The sequence below is a fragment of the Poecilia formosa genome, unplaced genomic scaffold (genome assembly GCF_000485575.1).
Source record: "Poecilia formosa unplaced genomic scaffold, Poecilia_formosa-5.1.2 Scaffold224, whole genome shotgun sequence".
Classification (NCBI taxonomy): Eukaryota; Metazoa; Chordata; class Actinopteri; order Cyprinodontiformes; family Poeciliidae; genus Poecilia; species Poecilia formosa.
Genome location: NW_006800163.1, coordinates 715,146 through 733,190, shown reverse-complemented (window position 1 = coordinate 733,190; position 18,045 = coordinate 715,146). Strand labels below are relative to the sequence as shown.

The window sequence follows — 18,045 nt, the reverse complement described above, 5'->3', positions numbered from 1 at the left end:
CTAAATAGTTAAATTAATCAGAGAAAATCTGAATTATTTACAGTGCTTTAATTTGTTGCCTCTTTCCCCAACTCCTTGGGTTGGATCTTTAGTCCTTCTTGCCTCCGTTTCTTTTTTCTCCTTCGTCTGTATCTGAGTTTTTTTTAGAAGCTCTTTGTTTCTATGGAGGACTGATGCTGCCAAACAAGCAGTAAGAATAGAAAGAAAAAAAGGCTTGATGAAATGACAAATCCAAAAAAAAAAATTAAAACAAAAGTGTTCCCAACTTAGAGCTCAGATCTTGATGTTAAAATAAAATAAAATTGAAATAAATCTGACTCTGATTTATCCTCCCCCTTTGTTTAAATCCTATTAAAAGCCAGAAAGAATGACAAAAGAGAACATGAGGGAAAAAAAAGAAAAGAGTAAAGTTTATTATTTCTCAACAATGACGAGCTATTGCAAAAGTTTCTTTTGGCCAACTTTTGGTTTCCAAACTTGTTGTTTAAGGCAGTGAAGATGGTCAAGTGACCATCTTCACTGCCTTAAACAACAAGTCTCACCAAAAATCTTACGCGCTTAGAGAATCTGAATCTGAATGAAATAATTAGTTTGTGTTTATTGCAGTCCATTCAGTTCTTCTTTACATCTATATTACATATACTCATATTGTGATATTGATAGATTTGCGCTGTATTGTGCTGCTTCACTTTTTATTGATGGAAATAAAATGAAAGCTGCAAAACCAATTATCAGTTTTCTACAGAAATATCTCTTTAGTATAAGTAGCCTTAAAAAGATAAAGCTGCCTTAAGATATATGCAGACTGTATGTTGTTAAAATACATGCTAATAAAAATAAGAGCAAATAAAATAATAAAAAAATCTTGAAAATAAGTTCTGGCTATAAAAACTTATGGCCAAATGTTGTTTTGTGACACATTTTTACACTAGTCGTTTTATATGTTTCTTCACAATCAAAACAATTTTCATGAGTTTTAAAGACTAGTATTAGTAATACTTTAAATGTATGCAAATTTATGTTGTGAGTCTGTACATTGCTGGTGCTCTTTAATTGCTTTCTTTCATTTTCTCTGAAATGGTGAAAATCTACTTCTAGGCCAAACCCTGCTGGTGAGCCGTTCTTATATTAGTGCTTGTCGTTGGTCACAGTTTGTGATTATTGTCAAAGCCACATGTTAGAGACAGAGGGGAGTTTTCTCACCACATTCCCAGAATGTTGTAATCTTCTGAACTATTCTCCATTATGGCAGAAAATCATGGATTTTCGATGTGGGTTCTGGGCTTTGACACTTTGCATTTGGTGGATGTTTTGGTGGCGTTAGTGAAAGTAGCTGGGATAAAGTATTCCTGGTTCACACAAATTTTCCATGATATTGCTTTCCTATAATTCAGTTTGTGCTTTTCTCGGTTAATATTAACATTAATTAAAGGATTTTTAGGTTGTTGATTTGATTGTTGAGTTTTTTGTTGTTTCAAAGATTCCTCCCTCACTCGGGGTATAAAAGCAACAGCAATGTGCCTCTTTACTCTCATTAAACATTACTCTGTATGTGTACGTATGTGCGTGTGTGTGTGTGTGTGTGTGTGTGTGTGTGTGTTTACATTCCAGAGCCTTGGTCTAGCACACTTTGTGTGGATCACTCCTCTGCAGTGTATCCTGTGTACTGGTTTGATCTGGGAGCTGATCGAGGTGAACGGCTTCTGTGCCCTGGCAGCTCTCACTCTTCTGGGCATTCTCCAAGCGTGGCTGTCCTTGAAGATGGGACCTCCTAGGTGAGAACACGTCACCACACACACACGCACGCACGCACGCGCGCGCGCACACACACACACACGCACACACACACACACACACACACACACACACACACACACACACACACGCATGCGCGCTTGCATGCACGCACACACAAAATACAAGTCTACTAGTATAGCATAGAACATATCAACACTACTATAATTGTAAATCTTTGTTCAAATCAAATAATTTCTTTGCTTTTTTTAAACTGTAGCTTCCTGTTAGTGTAGATAAACATGTAAACTTGAAAATTGTTACTCTGTATGCTGTTTCTGTTCCGATGCATGCAGGGCAAAACGTGCCGGGCTCATAAACCGACGTCTGGCTCTTACTTCTGAGATTGTGGAGAACATTCACTCGGTGAAGGCGTATGGCTGGGAGGAAGTGATGGAAACCATCATCAAAAACATCAGACAGTAAGGCAACACTACTCACTATAACCACAAAGAAGGAAATCAATTAAAACATGTTTTTCCTTGATTTTTCTTTTTTAAATTTGCCATTTTATTTAGTCACTGCTCATATCAGTCATATGCTGTTATGCTAGGGGAGGCCTGCCATTCAATTTAACAGGAAAAAAATGAAGATATGAATTATGTGTAATAATATCCAATGCTTCTTTTTAAAAACCTTTTTAAAATTGGGAAAATATTTTTGGAAATATTGTTGGTTTTTTCCCCCCAAGCTTGAAAATCTAGTTTTTATTGTAGAAAACATTGATTTTGACCCTTCAGTGTAAGATTCTGATGCAGAAGTCTTGGGTTGATTATGTAATTTATAGTGTGGAAAGGTCATCCACAGATACTGTGAAACATATCTGTGCTATTATCTGGTGTTAATATCAAGGATACATGAATTGAGTTTCACAGAAAACATACTAGTATTCAAAATTATATGTGTGTTAAATATATTTTTCTTACTTAGTAAATCAGCTGACTTGCTGGTTTGTTAGTAATATGCTTCATTATGATAGAGGCTCCTGGAACCAGTTATAAATCTTATAGGTTTATTGATTTCATTGTCAGAGTTGCTCAAGATTGCCTGTTGATATTTCCTACTTGTTTCATTTTGATACTCTTTCTTTAAAACAGTTTTCATATGTTACACATTTGACAGATGTTCAGCTCTTTCATTCTCTAGAAATATTAATAATCTAAATTTTCAGTCCTCAGCATTACAGTTGTAATATCACAAGGTAATAGAAAAAGGCTCCAACAATGCCTACGGCAATGACTTTGCTACCTTAATTATCAAATATGAAGAAACTGATGTACATGGTATTGAATAATGAAGGGGTCTATCAATAAATCGGCCCTGATTTCCTGAATTTTGGGAGATCAGCGACTGGCTGATGCAAATATCTGAAACCAATATTATCAACTGATCTTATGCAAAGATAAGAAAATCAGCCACTGCCCTAATTTGCCCTGCCGTCATCCACCTGTTCCCAACTCCATCACTTTGAAGCTGTATTTAGCGCAAAAAAAAAAAAAAAAAAAAAATTGATATTACCCAAAATCAGAATTGGCATGTCAGGCTTCTTAAAGATTGCTGATTGGACAAAAAACTGCAGTGCACTCACTCCTAGTGTACAGTAATAGTTGTGTATGATAATATATTTACCTAAAATGTCAATTTTTCTTCTCCTTTCAGGGATGAAATGACTTTAACCAGAAAGATTGGCTCTCTGCGCTATTTCTACAGTGCTTCATATTTTTTCTCTGCCATACTGGTTATCATATCGGCCATCGTGCCGTATGCACTCAGTAACGGCATCATACTGCGGCGGATTTTCACCACAGCGTCATACTGCGTCGTGCTACGCATGACGCTCACCCGCCAGCTGCCAGGCTCCATCCAGATGTGGTACGACACATTGGCACTGGTCCAGAAGATCGAGGTAGGCAGAATCCGTTTTTTTTTTTTGTGTGTGTGTTTTTTTTAAGCACACTGATCTATTTTTAAGAATTTATGTTACTTTTAGGGATACCTCTGTTTCAAATAATGTAATATGACACTCAGGTATTAGTGTGTCTCACACAAGAAAGGACTGCATTCCATCTGAAACTAATATCTAATAAAGCTGGTGTTAAATGGTTGTGATTGTTGCTTTGATTTTTAAAATTGTATCTAAAATGTTAGTTTTTGCTCTTGGCATCTGAAGCTTTACTGAACATTATAATGAAGGAAACATTGATATTGTGCATGCTGCATGTGTGTGTGTGCGTGCGTGTGTGTGTGCGTGCGTGTGTGTGTGTGTATGTGTGTTTCCCTTCCAGGATTTTCTGCTTAAGGAAGAATACAAAGTAATGGATTACAGCTTGACCACGGTTGGATTGGAGCTGATCAATGTCTCTGCATCCTGGGATGAGGTCTGTTCTCAAACTCAGTTCAACACTTGGACAATCCTAGAGCTCGATAGAATGTAAAGGTTAAACTTTTTTTCTCATTTAGGCATTAGTCCATGAAGCAAATATTTAATTTATGTTTTTGATCACTTAAATCTGGCTGGTGTAAAAGCGGTCTAAGTTCATATGAATGAACCCATTCATATGTTTTTGCAGTTGGGTTGTTACAATAATTCTGATTTGTAAACAAAAAAGAGTCAGTGTTTGGCTGTTCTAAAGCTGAGAGTCTGAAATTTGAAAGGACGGTTTTAAATATGACACATTTAGACTAACTTTTAGTTAAAATTTACAGTTTTGACCTGACAGAAATACCTTTTCACTTTGTAATGAATGAACTAATCCAGCTTTTCGACCAGAATGACTGCAATGTAACTTGTCTTGGGTACAGGTACTGCTGCTTCGTATCGTGATACCTTGATATTCACAGTTAGACACCTGAGAATCCAAGTCTTTGTCCTGTTTAATAAGGCCTGCATACCTCTTCTTATTAACAACCCAGGCTTTCATAATTCATTCCCCCTTTTCAAGTTAAGCTCTAACCCCTGTAAAGGTAACGCAGTGGTGCAGAACTTTCTTTTACAAGTCAGTCACTTTCAAACATCTGTTAATGGTGTTCTTGTCAAGTAAAGGTACCATATGTCTTTCATGAAATGTCCGTCTCTGCTAAAAATATGGATTTTATTCACAGTCTGCTTAAAAGCAAAACAATATGATGATAAAAATTAAAGCATATTTTTAAATAAGCTGTCGTCATTCTGATGCATTATGTAAAATGTCATTTTAAATGAACCAGTCTACAAGAATGTAAAATGCATGCTGCTGCAAGTTGTTTTCATTGATATGGATTGACAATACAACTCAACAGGCACAAACCACAGGTTTAATCATTCATTTATTAAACACATTTTATACTGTAAAAGCTAAAGATGAATCATCTCTGGACAAATAATAATTTTACTCACAGATGATGCCATGTTTTTTTCATCTGATATTCATATTAGTAATAATTGTTCAGAGAAAAAAATATACTGTCTTGCAGTATGTCAGCATGAAATCCAGCAATGGTCTGTTTCGTGGGAGAATTTTGTTGTTCCTGTTTGTCTATCATTATGCCAAGCTCTGGCAATACGGCGCTGAGGAAAGTCAGCTCCTTAATCCACAATGAGTTACAGGTGTAAAAGTTCATTCCTCACTGTCACCAGGAGAGGAATGTAATTTCTTATCTATAGTCGAAGGCTGTAAACCTAGTCTAACAGGTGTGATTCATTGTCTACCCAATACCGTGAGAAAACAGACGCCCAGCAATCCCTCACTTTGCATAGTTAATTAACCAGGTGGTGTCACCACTTTGCTGGGAACACTCTAGTTTTCCCTCTGAGACTCTGTGTTCATTACCCAATTCCCAAATTCTGTTTTTACACTCTTCCTGGAATGTGTGGATTCGCATACAAATGTCAAGGGGGCTGTTGTTCTTTCCTTTTTCTTTACAGCTGACAGCATGTACGTCAGCTCATTAGAATGAGAATTTCATGACAAACTACAACCAATACTGGCATTACTGGAGCTTAGGCCCATAAAACATCACAGGGGGGTCAATGAATAACCTAGTCAGTCACGCAGGGTTCCCCTTTTCTAGCATAGCTCTGCGTCATCCTTTAATCTGTTCAGAGGCAGTGACAGACGAGTTGAAAAAGGCTATTGTGGGCCTTTGTGAGTCTTCTCCTGTCCTTGTGCTTCTTTTCCTCAGACTCAGAGGAGTTTTCATTATCTGAAAGAACAAGATGAGGCAGAAAAGTCTGAAAACTATTCTGCTTATAGGCAAACAGACTAAGACTTTTATGGACTTTTCTTTCAGCAATCCCATTTTTCTGTAAACTCCATATTTGTGTAATGCATGTTCTCCAATCTCAATTTTAAGTTGCTTTTGAAACTCCTCAGTAATTATTTGTCTCCCACACTTTTTTTTCGCTAGTCATTTCCTTCAGGTCAGTAGTAACCAGACATTTATCGTTGGGGAATCAAATCACCGTTCTGTTTGGCATGGCGTTGTCCACGTAGTCATCTCCATGTCATCCCAATCTGTTGCCTAAAAATGACCCCACACACCTTCTTCAGCTTCCCCTGACCATCTTTGCACAACTGTTTTATCATAGGTTACCTCTGAATAATGCGTTCATACAAGTAAAGAAAAACAAGAGGCAAGAGGAGTTAGACCTCCTACATACAAGAGCGATGTGTCCTTGACATCCTTGACATTTGTATGATTTTCTCTGGTCGATCAGCAGATCTCAGCAAAACACATAATATTACATTCCTGATAATGTTTATTTAGTTAACCAGACATGTCATGGTGATGGTGAAATGGTCTGAACTTCCTTCTTCTCTCTCTTCACCGGTCCTGCTCTGGAATGTTCACTTATCTAATTTAGATGTTATTTGACCTTTTGAGGGATTGATACGGTACTCCTGCTAATCATAACAACTTTTGGTCAACAGTTTGATATTGGGGTATTGGAGTACAAAAAACATTGCAAATCATTCATCCTTGAGCTTCCACTTCAAATCCCAAAAGAAAACATAAACATTATGTGGTTGTAATATAAAAAAATGTGAAAAGCCTCAAGAGATATGAATAATTTTCCAAAGCAATGTAAAAAAAAAGAAAAAGAAAATTGCTACACATTAGCAAGTTATGCTAATGTGTAGGTAGTACGATATGGTAAGCTCTTACAAGTCAAAGGTGGACTGGTATCTTTATGGTATTAAGGACTGTAAATACCTGTGTGTCTTCATCACTGTACTAAAAACTCTAAATTATCTTGCAGGGTATTGTTGAGCTCTTTGAGAAGATCAAGCGGGAGAACAAAGCAAATGGACACATGACCGGTGACGATGGACTGTTCTTCACTAACTTATACATCACACCTGTCCTCAAAAACATCAACCTACGCTTAGAGGAAGGCATGATGCTCGGAGTGGCTGGATCTACTGGGTCTGGAAAGGTATTTCAAGCAAATAGTTAAAGCAGTGCTTATGCTCTTTATATTAAAAATATGTAATGTGAGTACTGTAAGTGAAATGCTAAGACTGTAAAACGCTGCAGGATATGACCAAACCCTGTTTATCTCGAGCTTAAAATGTTGTAGAAATCCGTGTTCCAGCCCTTCCCTGTTTTCTTCAGAGTTCCCTCCTCATGATGATCCTGGGAGAGCTGGTGCCATCAGAGGGCAAAATTAGACACAGTGGTCGGGTTTCGTATTCACCGCAGACTTCTTGGATAATGCCAGGGACCATTCGTGACAACATCCTTTTCGGCCTGACTTATGACGAATTTCGCTACACTTCCATCATTAAGGCCTGCCAGCTGGAAGAGGTACATTCACTTCTACATATAGCTCATTCGTTCTTTCTTCTTTTAGGGATCTGTAAAAAATAAACATTCACCCCATGAAGGATAACTTGTTTCATACCAAGAAACATGAGAAGCATGCCTTGCAATTGAAGAGATAATATATTTAAGAACAAGCAAAAGGCACAATGCTTATAATTTACTAAGAATAATGGAAAACAAAATATTTTATTGCTCTCAGTTTTGCTCAAATCTCAACTGAATTGAAATGTCAACAGTTGCTCCTTTGGATCCATTGCAAGGCCATTAGTGATTCTGTTTTACTCCAGGTGTAACTGTTTCAGGTTTCTTTTGTCTACTTCTGCAACAGTTATGCAACCCACCAAACAAACAGACACACACGGTCGTGTTTTCATGACTTGTGGGGACTTTACATTGACTTCCATTCATTTTCTGCAGCATAAGCTTTACCCTACCCCTAACCATCATAGACCTAACTCTAACCAAAACCCTAAATCTAGCCATCACAGTCCTAACCACTAACCCGAAAACAGCATTTTCCCACATGGGGACCAAGAAAATGTCCCCACAACCCTACATTCTGGACATAGGTTCCCACAAGGATATAAAAACCTGGTTTATACATGCAAACACACCCTTGTAGTTCCATACAAACTGAGGACTTTGCATTAACTTCCATTTATTTAACTGCATTCGCACCTGACCTGTACATTTTCCCCAACTCTACCCCTAACCTGAACCAAAACTTCAACCACAATACCTCTAAACTGAACTAGTAGAGTGTAGTGGAAATGCAAAATATGTGAGGACTGGGAAAAGGTCACTTTTCACAGAAGATCTCCCTTTGTCGGTAAGTACTATGAAAGTGGTTCTCTATATGCAGTATATACAATTACACACTCACAGACACATATGTATTTGCACATTTTGTTTCCTACGCTGAAACACAGACACTCACACTCATGAGCTTCAGTGTTGAGTGATAGACACTCAGCATAATAAAGTCTCTCCTGAATTCCCTGATTATGTCACTGCTGTGGAAAATGAGCCTTTTCCACAGCAGGGCCAATGACTGAGCCTTCTCTCAGTCATTGGCACCATACAGTAAACCAGAAGTACATTTTAAACCTGAGAGGGTTTTATTAACTTAATTTGTCCTGTTAAATCATTTTGTTACTGAACAACAAATGCTTCCAAAAGATTTGTGTTGTAGTTGTGAAATTTATATTCAATAATATTTTCCCACAACTATTGCTGTGGGTCACACCATCATATAAACTCACTGCTTTATCCCTTGTAGAACAGACATTGACTGGGTCATTTGAACAAAAACATATTATATTGCCACAGCAAACAGAGCCAGCATACAACACCAGCATGCCTACTTTAGAGGCGTTTGTTGTGTTTTTCAAGAGATAGGGATGGAAGAGTGTAAAAATCTGACTTTAGTTTTTTTTTCAGTTCTTTACATTTCTGATGTGTTATGTGTAGACGTGAAGGGAAATGTTTGAGTGTGTGTAACATAAAGAATAATAAATTAGATACGCTTCAGATTGTTTTAAAGGTTTGTCTCTAAAATTACTTTTGTGATTCATGATAAATTAAATTTAAACTTGTGCATTTAAAAGGATGGTGCTTTTCCTGTTTCGTTTGCTATTGGTTCTCTTTAATGATCAGAGCATTTCTGCTTCAGAACAATTTAATAAGCTACAGTTGAGCAAATGCATGTATTTCTTGGTGTTGAATTTTCTAGCACAGTGGTGTCCAATGTTAGTCCTCAGGCAGTTAGACTTCATAGGAAGCTAAATCAGACAGTTGTCTGCATAACAGTGAAAAAAAATGCCATGGTTTCTCATAATTGACCCTAATACCAGAAAATTCAATGAAACAAAGGAGAGGGGTGGGAATTGAAACTTGAAGAACTCCACAGGACAGAGGTTCTGTAATGGACTTAAGTTAAAGTTTGGTGTATGAACATAGAAACTTTATCCTGCAGGTTTGAATGAAGATAATAGGATGTTAGAATACAATAAGAATTCAGTTGAGGTTCAACTTGCTTAGGAAAATTTTACCAACTATTATTTGCAGTGCAAATTCTGTATATGTAATCCTGACTTAGTATGGAAAACAGAAAATCCCAAGTGGATATGAATTTTTGCACTTTCGCAGAGACTTCAACCGCCTGCGAAAAGCTAAAATCCGTGAATACGTTGAGACTCCCTTTAGAAATAACTGCCTGTTTTAATAGTTCAAACACCAAATCTACCTTCATATGCATTAATAGACACAGTGGAAATTGACTTGGCACTACCTCAGATGCTAACATCTTCAGTTTTCCTTATCTCCACTCTTGGTGGTACAGCCAATCAGTGCCAAGGAAAATGAATGACACTCCTGGAATGGCTGCTTTGCAAGCACCAACCAATACGGTGTCAAGTAGCATTTTACTTTAATTTATGGTATGATTTGTAAACAGGCAAATTTTCCATGAATAATTTGGAAAATATTTGAACAGCTGGGGTTCACTGTAACTAAATAATTACTCCAACCCTATTTAAACAAGTGGTTCAAATGAACCAGGACACTAACTGCTGACTGTAAGTTAATGAATAAAAACTTGAGTCAAAGAACTTTTTCCAAAAACTATGTGGATGTAGAAAATACATGTTTATATTTACAAACCGTGTTATGTTCATAATTTCAGGTTAAGAAATGGAATGTGTTTGGTAACACTATTCTTCCAACAAAATGGAAACCTGTACAATTTAAAACATTCTTTGATAATATGACTGTGATGTCCAGATGCAACACAGATCAACAGTTTGAGTTCAGGATCTTTTTTTAAGTTTGACTGATTGTATTGGTCAATGCTAAGTGGCTTAGCAAAGGCTCTGTAAAACGAATAAGCGTGAGTTCATAAGCAGTCATTGTCCACAAAATAGCTTAAAACCACTTCGAGAGAATTAAAAAACAATAAATGACTTAAATTTAGAAGGAGTTTCTCGTAGCATAGGAAGCAGTACCGTAGCTCCTTACCTCCTGTTGGAGATGAGGAGGTCAAAGGGCATGTGATGGTGCTGTCTATTGTCTCTGAAGCAGCAGAAACACAGCTGTGGGTGGTCTTCCCTTGGAAATTCATCTCTTGCCTCAAGCCTTTATTGTTTACCTTTTGTTCACATTGAGTGACTTAGTTTTGTCTTACTATGCTGACTTATTGTACAATGTGTTAACATATTAACTTGATTCCCTATGCGTTACAATTGGGAGAGCGGAAGCTGTTGTTAAGAAGGTAGGATGTTTCAATGGTGTAAACTTCAACATTAAATGTCAATTTGTCTTTTTGGTTTCCATTTACTGTCATCAGTTAGCTGGTCTCTATTTGTCAAACCCATGTGCTTCTCCCATCTGTGGTTTGTGTTATGATGTGGCTTGATGTGTCATTCTTAATAATTTGACAATAAGGTAGAGAAAGCTGATTAAGATGTTCTATTTTTGATCTGTTCATCTCTTGATACAAAATGACTCACATTCCTCCCTTCCCTCATGTTCCATGTCAGAAAGAGACTGAAAAATCAAAAGTGTAAAGCAGAACCACTTCGTTGTGTTCAACTTTCCTTTCATCTGCTGAAAGTTTCACTCTCCTTTGCTGAATTATCTGTAGACATATATCCTCATAACAGAAAACACTATTTTCTTTAAAATAACCTGTGAAATTAGCCTGGCCATTGCTTTCCTACGCCTGATTCTCCATCTGAGATTTGTCCCATTAAGCCCGATTTCTCAGGATGAATTTCATCCTAGCCTGTTATCATACAGAACGTAGAGTTGTGAAAGACGACTCTGGGTTTCTTGTTTCTGAAAGATAGTCACCCTATGTAAGGATGACTCACATAGGGTGAGGAAGTGAACAAGAGTTAGCAATTAAAGTTTTTAAGACATTTTATTGTTAGCAAAGCTTCATAGCACCATTCGTTCATAACTGGCTCATTAGAAAACGTCACAACCAAATGTTAACAATGAGATAACTTTAGATCCAATTGTTTAAAATTTCATCAGAGAAATAACAATAACTGATTGTTGGTTATCCCTCCTGATGAGGCAAAGTGTAGAACAACAGGCTAGTTTTTACCAAGCTACTCCTAAAATGGTATAAAGTTGTTTTTCATTTGCATCCAGTCAAGCTTAAAATGGTTTGAATCATCACCACTTTGGTTCAAGTTTAATTTGTTCTTCTGCATTTTCTGCATTTCTGTCTCCATATGGTTAATATTCTGTGTACCTCTCACTTACACTTCACATAAATGTTTGTCAAGTCAATATTTTGTACTGCATTACTGCCATGTTGCTTTCCATTTGTTTGGACTACAATTAACCCCATCTCAGTGGACCCCACTCTTAAATTCCCATAATCCTTCACTTTCTTTGGGCTTAGCTGCTTGCAGCCATTTACCATTTGATGTTTGGCAGGTCGTGGAAGCATATTGATATCATTCCAAGTTTACACATTCATCTTTTTATGTCAACTTTAATGAGGTGAATAAGGAGATAAGGAGTCATTCCTGTCAGTAACAGCCCCTTTTGTATTCATTGTATTTTATCATTTTTCAAACTGCATTTACCACACAGAAGTCTGACCCAGTGACCCCTTTGTTTCTGTCTGAAGGATTTTGACTTGCTGCCTGAGAAAGATAAGACGCCCATTGCTGAGGGAGGAGTTACCCTTAGTGGGGGTCAAAGAGCAAGGATCTGCCTCGCCAGGTACTCACACACTAATCGGTCACCGTTGTTCACCGCTCATAAAATGTTGCAATGATCTTTTTAATTATTAAAAAACAATTGTGTGAGTCATAAATAAGTGTTGTGAAGCAATAAATGGCAAAGTGGTCTGATGAAAAAAGTTGTTTCTCTGAAATTCAAGTTAAAGGACAACAATGAATACTGAAGGTATTCATTTGTATTCAACCATAATATGTTTCTTGTCCACTGAAATCTCCAGAAGTGCCTCAAGATGACATTTGTATTGAACTGGTGCAACATAAAGAAACTGAACTGAACTCAACTGAATCCACTACATCACAGTTCATTCATTTGTGGAGAATTAATGCTTAAATTGGTAACAATAGAGCCATCATGGTGGTACTTGTACTGCAGTTTATGAAGAATTTTAGATCAAAATCTGCCATCAACAGGATCAGCCCAGTTTACTTTTTTGTTATATTGTTGCCTAACAACCTAAGTCTACTTGTTTATTATTTTTCAGAATTATTTAAGGACCTCTTTGAGTCACATTCCTACTGATGAAGTTTTATTGCCTCACTAAATCTCTATGTAGGAAACTAGAGCCACTCTAATACTCCATTATTCATGTGGTTATTGATTTGTGGTTTCCACCATTCCTGAAAGTGTTTCCTTTTTTCAGCAGTCCCATATTCTATGGGACCTTACTTCCTTTTAGCACTCTGTAGATAGGTGGCCTCTCCCTACACCACACCAGTTATCTTTTTCCCCCTCGTTTCCAATGTTTACTTAAAGCTTTATTGTCTTCACACTTTGCAACAGCTTTTTGCTGTCTTTGTGCCCCCTGATTAGATATGATTATTGTTTGTTTTGTTTTTCACTGTAGGGCCGTATATAAAGATGCAGACCTGTACCTGCTCGATGCACCTTTCACCCACCTGGACATTGCAACAGAGAAAGAGATCTTTGACAAGTAAGGATCCCAACAGAGAGTCTTTCATGTAGCAGTGGTGGGGGTTGGGAGATAGAGCTGCAGAAAGTTCAAGGTCAAGGCTCTCCCTGTGTCTCAGATGCTTTTTAACTGTGGGGAAAGTTTCTCTGGTAACACTGTAATCTTCTGAGGAAGTGGACGTTTTTTTTTCTTTTTTACTTCATGGAAAAAGAATTGGATTGGTTATACCAAAATACCATCTATTGGTTGTTGTTTTATGGCAAAAATATAGATAAAAACACATGGCAAAATTATATTTTATTTAAAGGAGCAGTATGATGTCAAATCACCGTTGTTGTTCCCTCATCAAAAACATACCTGGAGTGTTGCTTTGATTCTTTCATGCAAGTTTGAATCTCCAGTGGCAGCCATTCGGGTTTGTAAAACACTTGGGGGAACCAAGCTCCGCCTTCTATGCACAGCTCCTCCTAGGAGCTGCAGTTTCCAAATCAAGTTTCTGCATGAGAAAGCAGTCCTACCTCACTCAGCTCCTTCAAACTAGCAGCAGCAACAATTAGCAAACACTTGGTCTAATTGCACCTTGGTTGAGATCATTATAGAAGCTACTTCTCAGTGCAGTGCTGCTGAAAATGTTAAAGGGTTAATGGAGAAGCGGTGTTCCTTGAAGGAACACTGAAGGCAGATTGTTGAAAAGAGCAGAAACTTTTTAAATTAGACAGAAGACAAAATTTAAGGATGTTAAATTGCAAAGTCAAATTTCTTTGCAGTCATGTTTGATATATGCAGCATTTTATTTAACAACTAAAGTTTATCATAGTTAATGCTTTTATTTTATTATGCTGTAAAATAATACTGTCTGGTTGGAAGACACATACTGGCCCTTTAACATCTACATATTATAAACAACTATAACTACAACTATAAGACTATAAAAACTAATAAAACTAAACTATAAAATGGCACACCATCATATCAGTGTGGAAGAAAAACTAAATCTTGTTTAAAAACAGAAACTGTTACATTTCTTCCACCTTCTGTTTTTTTTCTGAGAGTTTTAATTATCTGAGGACTTTCTAAATTATAACCATATTCTTCCTCAGTAATCATTCATCGTTCTCATGCAACAGTTTGGCTCTAGCGTTCTCGTGTTTGCTGCTTTTCTTCCATTTCCTTCATTGTGCATTTCCTATTTTTGGAACATTGTTTCTCTTCATCAGTTCTGACACTTTGAAGTCCACAACGTCCCTGTCTTGTCAGCATAGGCTCCACAGTTTAGAACAGGCCAACTGGGAATAACCAGCATCTTTTGCATCACTGTGCTGATTTACCTTCTTCAGGGAGTCTTAGAATCTTTTCTATTGTTTCAGCAGACAGCTCTCTCCTGTTAGGGTTTTGTTTATGCAACTGATTGCTAAGTTCTACAAAGACCTCTTGTTTATCATTTGAATGAATTCCCTTACGTTTTGGAATTATGTGTGTGTTTATAATCTGCAGATGTGTCTGTAAACTGATGGCCTCCAAGACTCGCGTTGTGGTCACCAGCAAGTTGGAGCACCTGAAGCGGGCGGATCGAATCCTTCTGTTGCACAACGGAGACTGCTACTTCTACGGGACCTTCTCAGAGCTTCAAGCGCAGCGGCCAGACTTCAGCTCCCTGCTGCTTGGTCTCGAAGCTTACGACAACATCAACGCGGAGCGGCGCAGCTCCATTCTCACGGAAACTCTTCGCAGAGTCTCTGTGGATGAAACGGCAAATTTCCGAGGCCCAGACCCCAATCACCAGTCCTTCCGCCATGCGCCATCTCACAGCCACGCCATGGGCGATGGCTATCCTGAAAAACGCAAGCCGTCGCTCATCCTCAACCCTCTCGCAGCTGCCCGCAAGTTTTCATTCATCGGGAACTCCCAGCAGAATAACTTCCAGTCCACATCCATGGACGATGGGGTGCATGAACTTTCAGAGAGAAGATTCTCAGTGGTGCCTGAGGATGATCAGGTAGAGGAGGTGCTCCCGCGGAGTGACATGTATCACCACGGGCTGCAGCACCTCAACGGCAGGCGCCAGTCTGTTCTGGCGTTCATCACCAATGCTCAGGGTCAGGAGCGCAGAGAGCAGATGCAGTCGTCCTTCAGAAAAAAGTTGTCCATCACCCCACAGTGCAATCTGGCGTCCGAGCTGGACATCTACGCCCGGCGCTTGTCCAAGGACAGCGTGTTTGACATAAGTGAGGAAGTGGATGAAGAAGACATGGAGGTAAGATTTGGCAACACGTTTGCCTCTTCTCATAACAGGATAATCATTTTTTAATGATCACACTATGAAATAGCTGTGCCTAGGTGTTGTAACATTGCAATTACAACACCTAGGCCAGGGGAGGGCAACTCCAGGCCTGGAGGGCTGGTCTCCTGCAACTTTTAGATGTATCTCTACTTCAATACACCTGTGTCAAATAATGAGGTCATTAGCAGGACTCTGGAGAACTTTACTGCACTTAGGAGGTGATTCAGTTACTGGATTCAAGTGTGTTGGACCAGGGAGACATCTAAGAGTTGCAGGACACCGGCCCTTGAGGACCAGGATTGCCCACCCCTGACCTAGGCAATTAATGCTTAGTTGCATTAATTCTAAAAATGCAATTAAGCACGAACATTTTGACTTATTAATTTGGCTCTACTTCACATATGTCAAACTCAAGGCCCACGGGCCAAATCTTTTATGTGAGATTTTATGAAGATTTTATGTGGCCCTTTTGACTGTAGAAATAGAATCTTTAAAATAACATATTTTTACATATTATTTTATCAATCAGCAGTTTTATTTGTATTGTGCCAAATTAGATAAAGGTGAAAACATGTTTATATTACTTAATTTCGAGAAGTTCTCACCAAATGGAGGATCAGCTGTTTATTAATGGGTAGTTTTATCAACATATTCTGCCACAAACGGCCCTTTAAAGACATTCTTGACTGTGATGTGGCCCAACATAAAAACGAGTTTGACACAGCTGCTCTATGTCATAAACATTTGTTTTATTAGCCTATTGTTGAACTGTTCTGTGTAAACTGACATGCTAAAGTTATGCTGCCAGTGTACAACTGGCAACAAGTGTACAAGTGTCACCTATCTCTGCTAAGGATGGGGTATTTTCGTTTATATTTTTATTTTATTGAAAATGATATATTTCTGTGCTCCTTCAGCTCTCCTAGTTGGAAGGTATTTAGACTCATTAATGGCTAATATTCGTGTAGAAAACAGCAACAAACCTAAACACATTTTCTAGACAATTAGTATAATTAGTATACTAATATCTGCTCATTTTTATTTCATTAAAAAAATTCCAAATTTCTCTTTGACATGTTAAAGATAGTTTCACATTTGACGTCAAACATGACCCATTTTGGGGACGCTGTGGTGGCACAGGGATTAAGCACAACATGCAGCTGTCACAGGTTCGATTCCCGGCCTGGCGACCTTTGCTGCATGTCTTCCCCCTTCTCTCAATGCCCACTTTCCCATTAATTCACCATCAAATAAAGGTCACTAGAGCCAACAAAACTTTTTTTTTTTAAAGTCACCCTTTTTTTTTATTTTTATTTACAAAGTTTAATATCAAACTGTTTAATAAAGTCATTAGGTGCTGAACCCTCCTTCATACCTGTTTTCTTTGCTTTATCGTCTGTTTTTGCAACAAAAGATTCATTCATATTTGGCATTTATGCAAAAATTATATTTTTACTTTTTCACAGGAATGCTTTGCAGATGAACGTGAGAAGATATTTGAAACTACCTCATGGAATACTTATCTACGCTACATTTCCACCAATAGGAGTTTAATCTATGTCCTAATTTTCATTGTGATTGTCTTTGTCATTGAGGTAAAATTCTGTTCATTTTTTATTTGAAACTGTTTTTGAACTTTGTAATTTTTAATTAACAGTAAACTTCTCTCTTTTTCCAATCATCAGGTTGCTGGTTGTGTCATTGGCATTTTTATCATTACTGAGTGAGTGTTGTGTTATGTTCCTGCACATACAAAGTCACTATGAGATAAGTTCATGTGGCAAAATGGAATGTATTTTTTAAAATATATGTCTGTTATTTCGTACATAAACATAATAAAGGGCTAAATTGTCTCAAGAGATTTCCAAACTTGAAAAATGAATCCATGTTTTAACCTCCATCTTTTGCTTCATTTAACCAGTGAGATATGGAGGGATGGTGCCAACCCAAATTCACCAAACTACATTGATGAGCAGCACCCTAATGCATCATCGCCTCCTGTCCACCTCGCCGTCATAGTCACACCAACCAGCGCCTACTACATCATCTACATATTCTTTGCTCACTCAGACAGCATACTGGCCCTTGGAGTCTTCAGGGGTCTCCCTTTAGTCCACACGTTGCTCACTGTGTCTAAAAGACTTCACGAACAGATGCTTAGCTCTGTGCTACGGGCTCCCATGTCTGTTCTTAACACCATGAAAACAGGTAAAAGTACCTGTTTTCAAAGCAAAGGCTTTTTAATACCTCTTCTCTTTTTGGTTTAAAAGTTAGTAGTCAGAGTGTGGTGGTAACACTGTGCAATAGATTTATTTCCCTTCTTTTTCTTTTTCATTTTTCTCTTTCTAGGCCGGATAATGAACAGATTCACCAAGGATATGGCCGTCATTGATGACATGCTACCTCTAGTGCTGTTTGACCTCATACAGGTATTTAACGACGCAACAAATAAAGTTGATGTTGGAAACTGTACTGACATGTATTCCCTTGATTCAAA

The 18,045-nt window shown here is 37.9% G+C and overlaps 1 protein-coding gene across 1 annotated transcript in view; it reads left to right on the top strand.

The window, feature by feature from the left end:
- Positions 1-18,045, top strand: part of cftr (CF transmembrane conductance regulator) — a 46,328-nt gene that overhangs the window by 11,777 nt on the left and 16,506 nt on the right. The window contains exons 6-18 of the mRNA XM_007568529.2: positions 1,612-1,775; positions 2,091-2,216; positions 3,454-3,700; positions 4,080-4,172; positions 7,034-7,210; positions 7,390-7,581; positions 12,242-12,336; positions 13,202-13,288; positions 14,762-15,521; positions 17,015-17,143; positions 17,234-17,271; positions 17,470-17,756; positions 17,898-17,977. Of these exons, the coding sequence (XP_007568591.1) occupies positions 1,612-1,775; positions 2,091-2,216; positions 3,454-3,700; positions 4,080-4,172; positions 7,034-7,210; positions 7,390-7,581; positions 12,242-12,336; positions 13,202-13,288; positions 14,762-15,521; positions 17,015-17,143; positions 17,234-17,271; positions 17,470-17,756; positions 17,898-17,977 (2,475 nt within the window). The remainder of the gene's footprint in view (positions 1-1,611; positions 1,776-2,090; positions 2,217-3,453; positions 3,701-4,079; positions 4,173-7,033; positions 7,211-7,389; positions 7,582-12,241; positions 12,337-13,201; positions 13,289-14,761; positions 15,522-17,014; positions 17,144-17,233; positions 17,272-17,469; positions 17,757-17,897; positions 17,978-18,045) is intronic.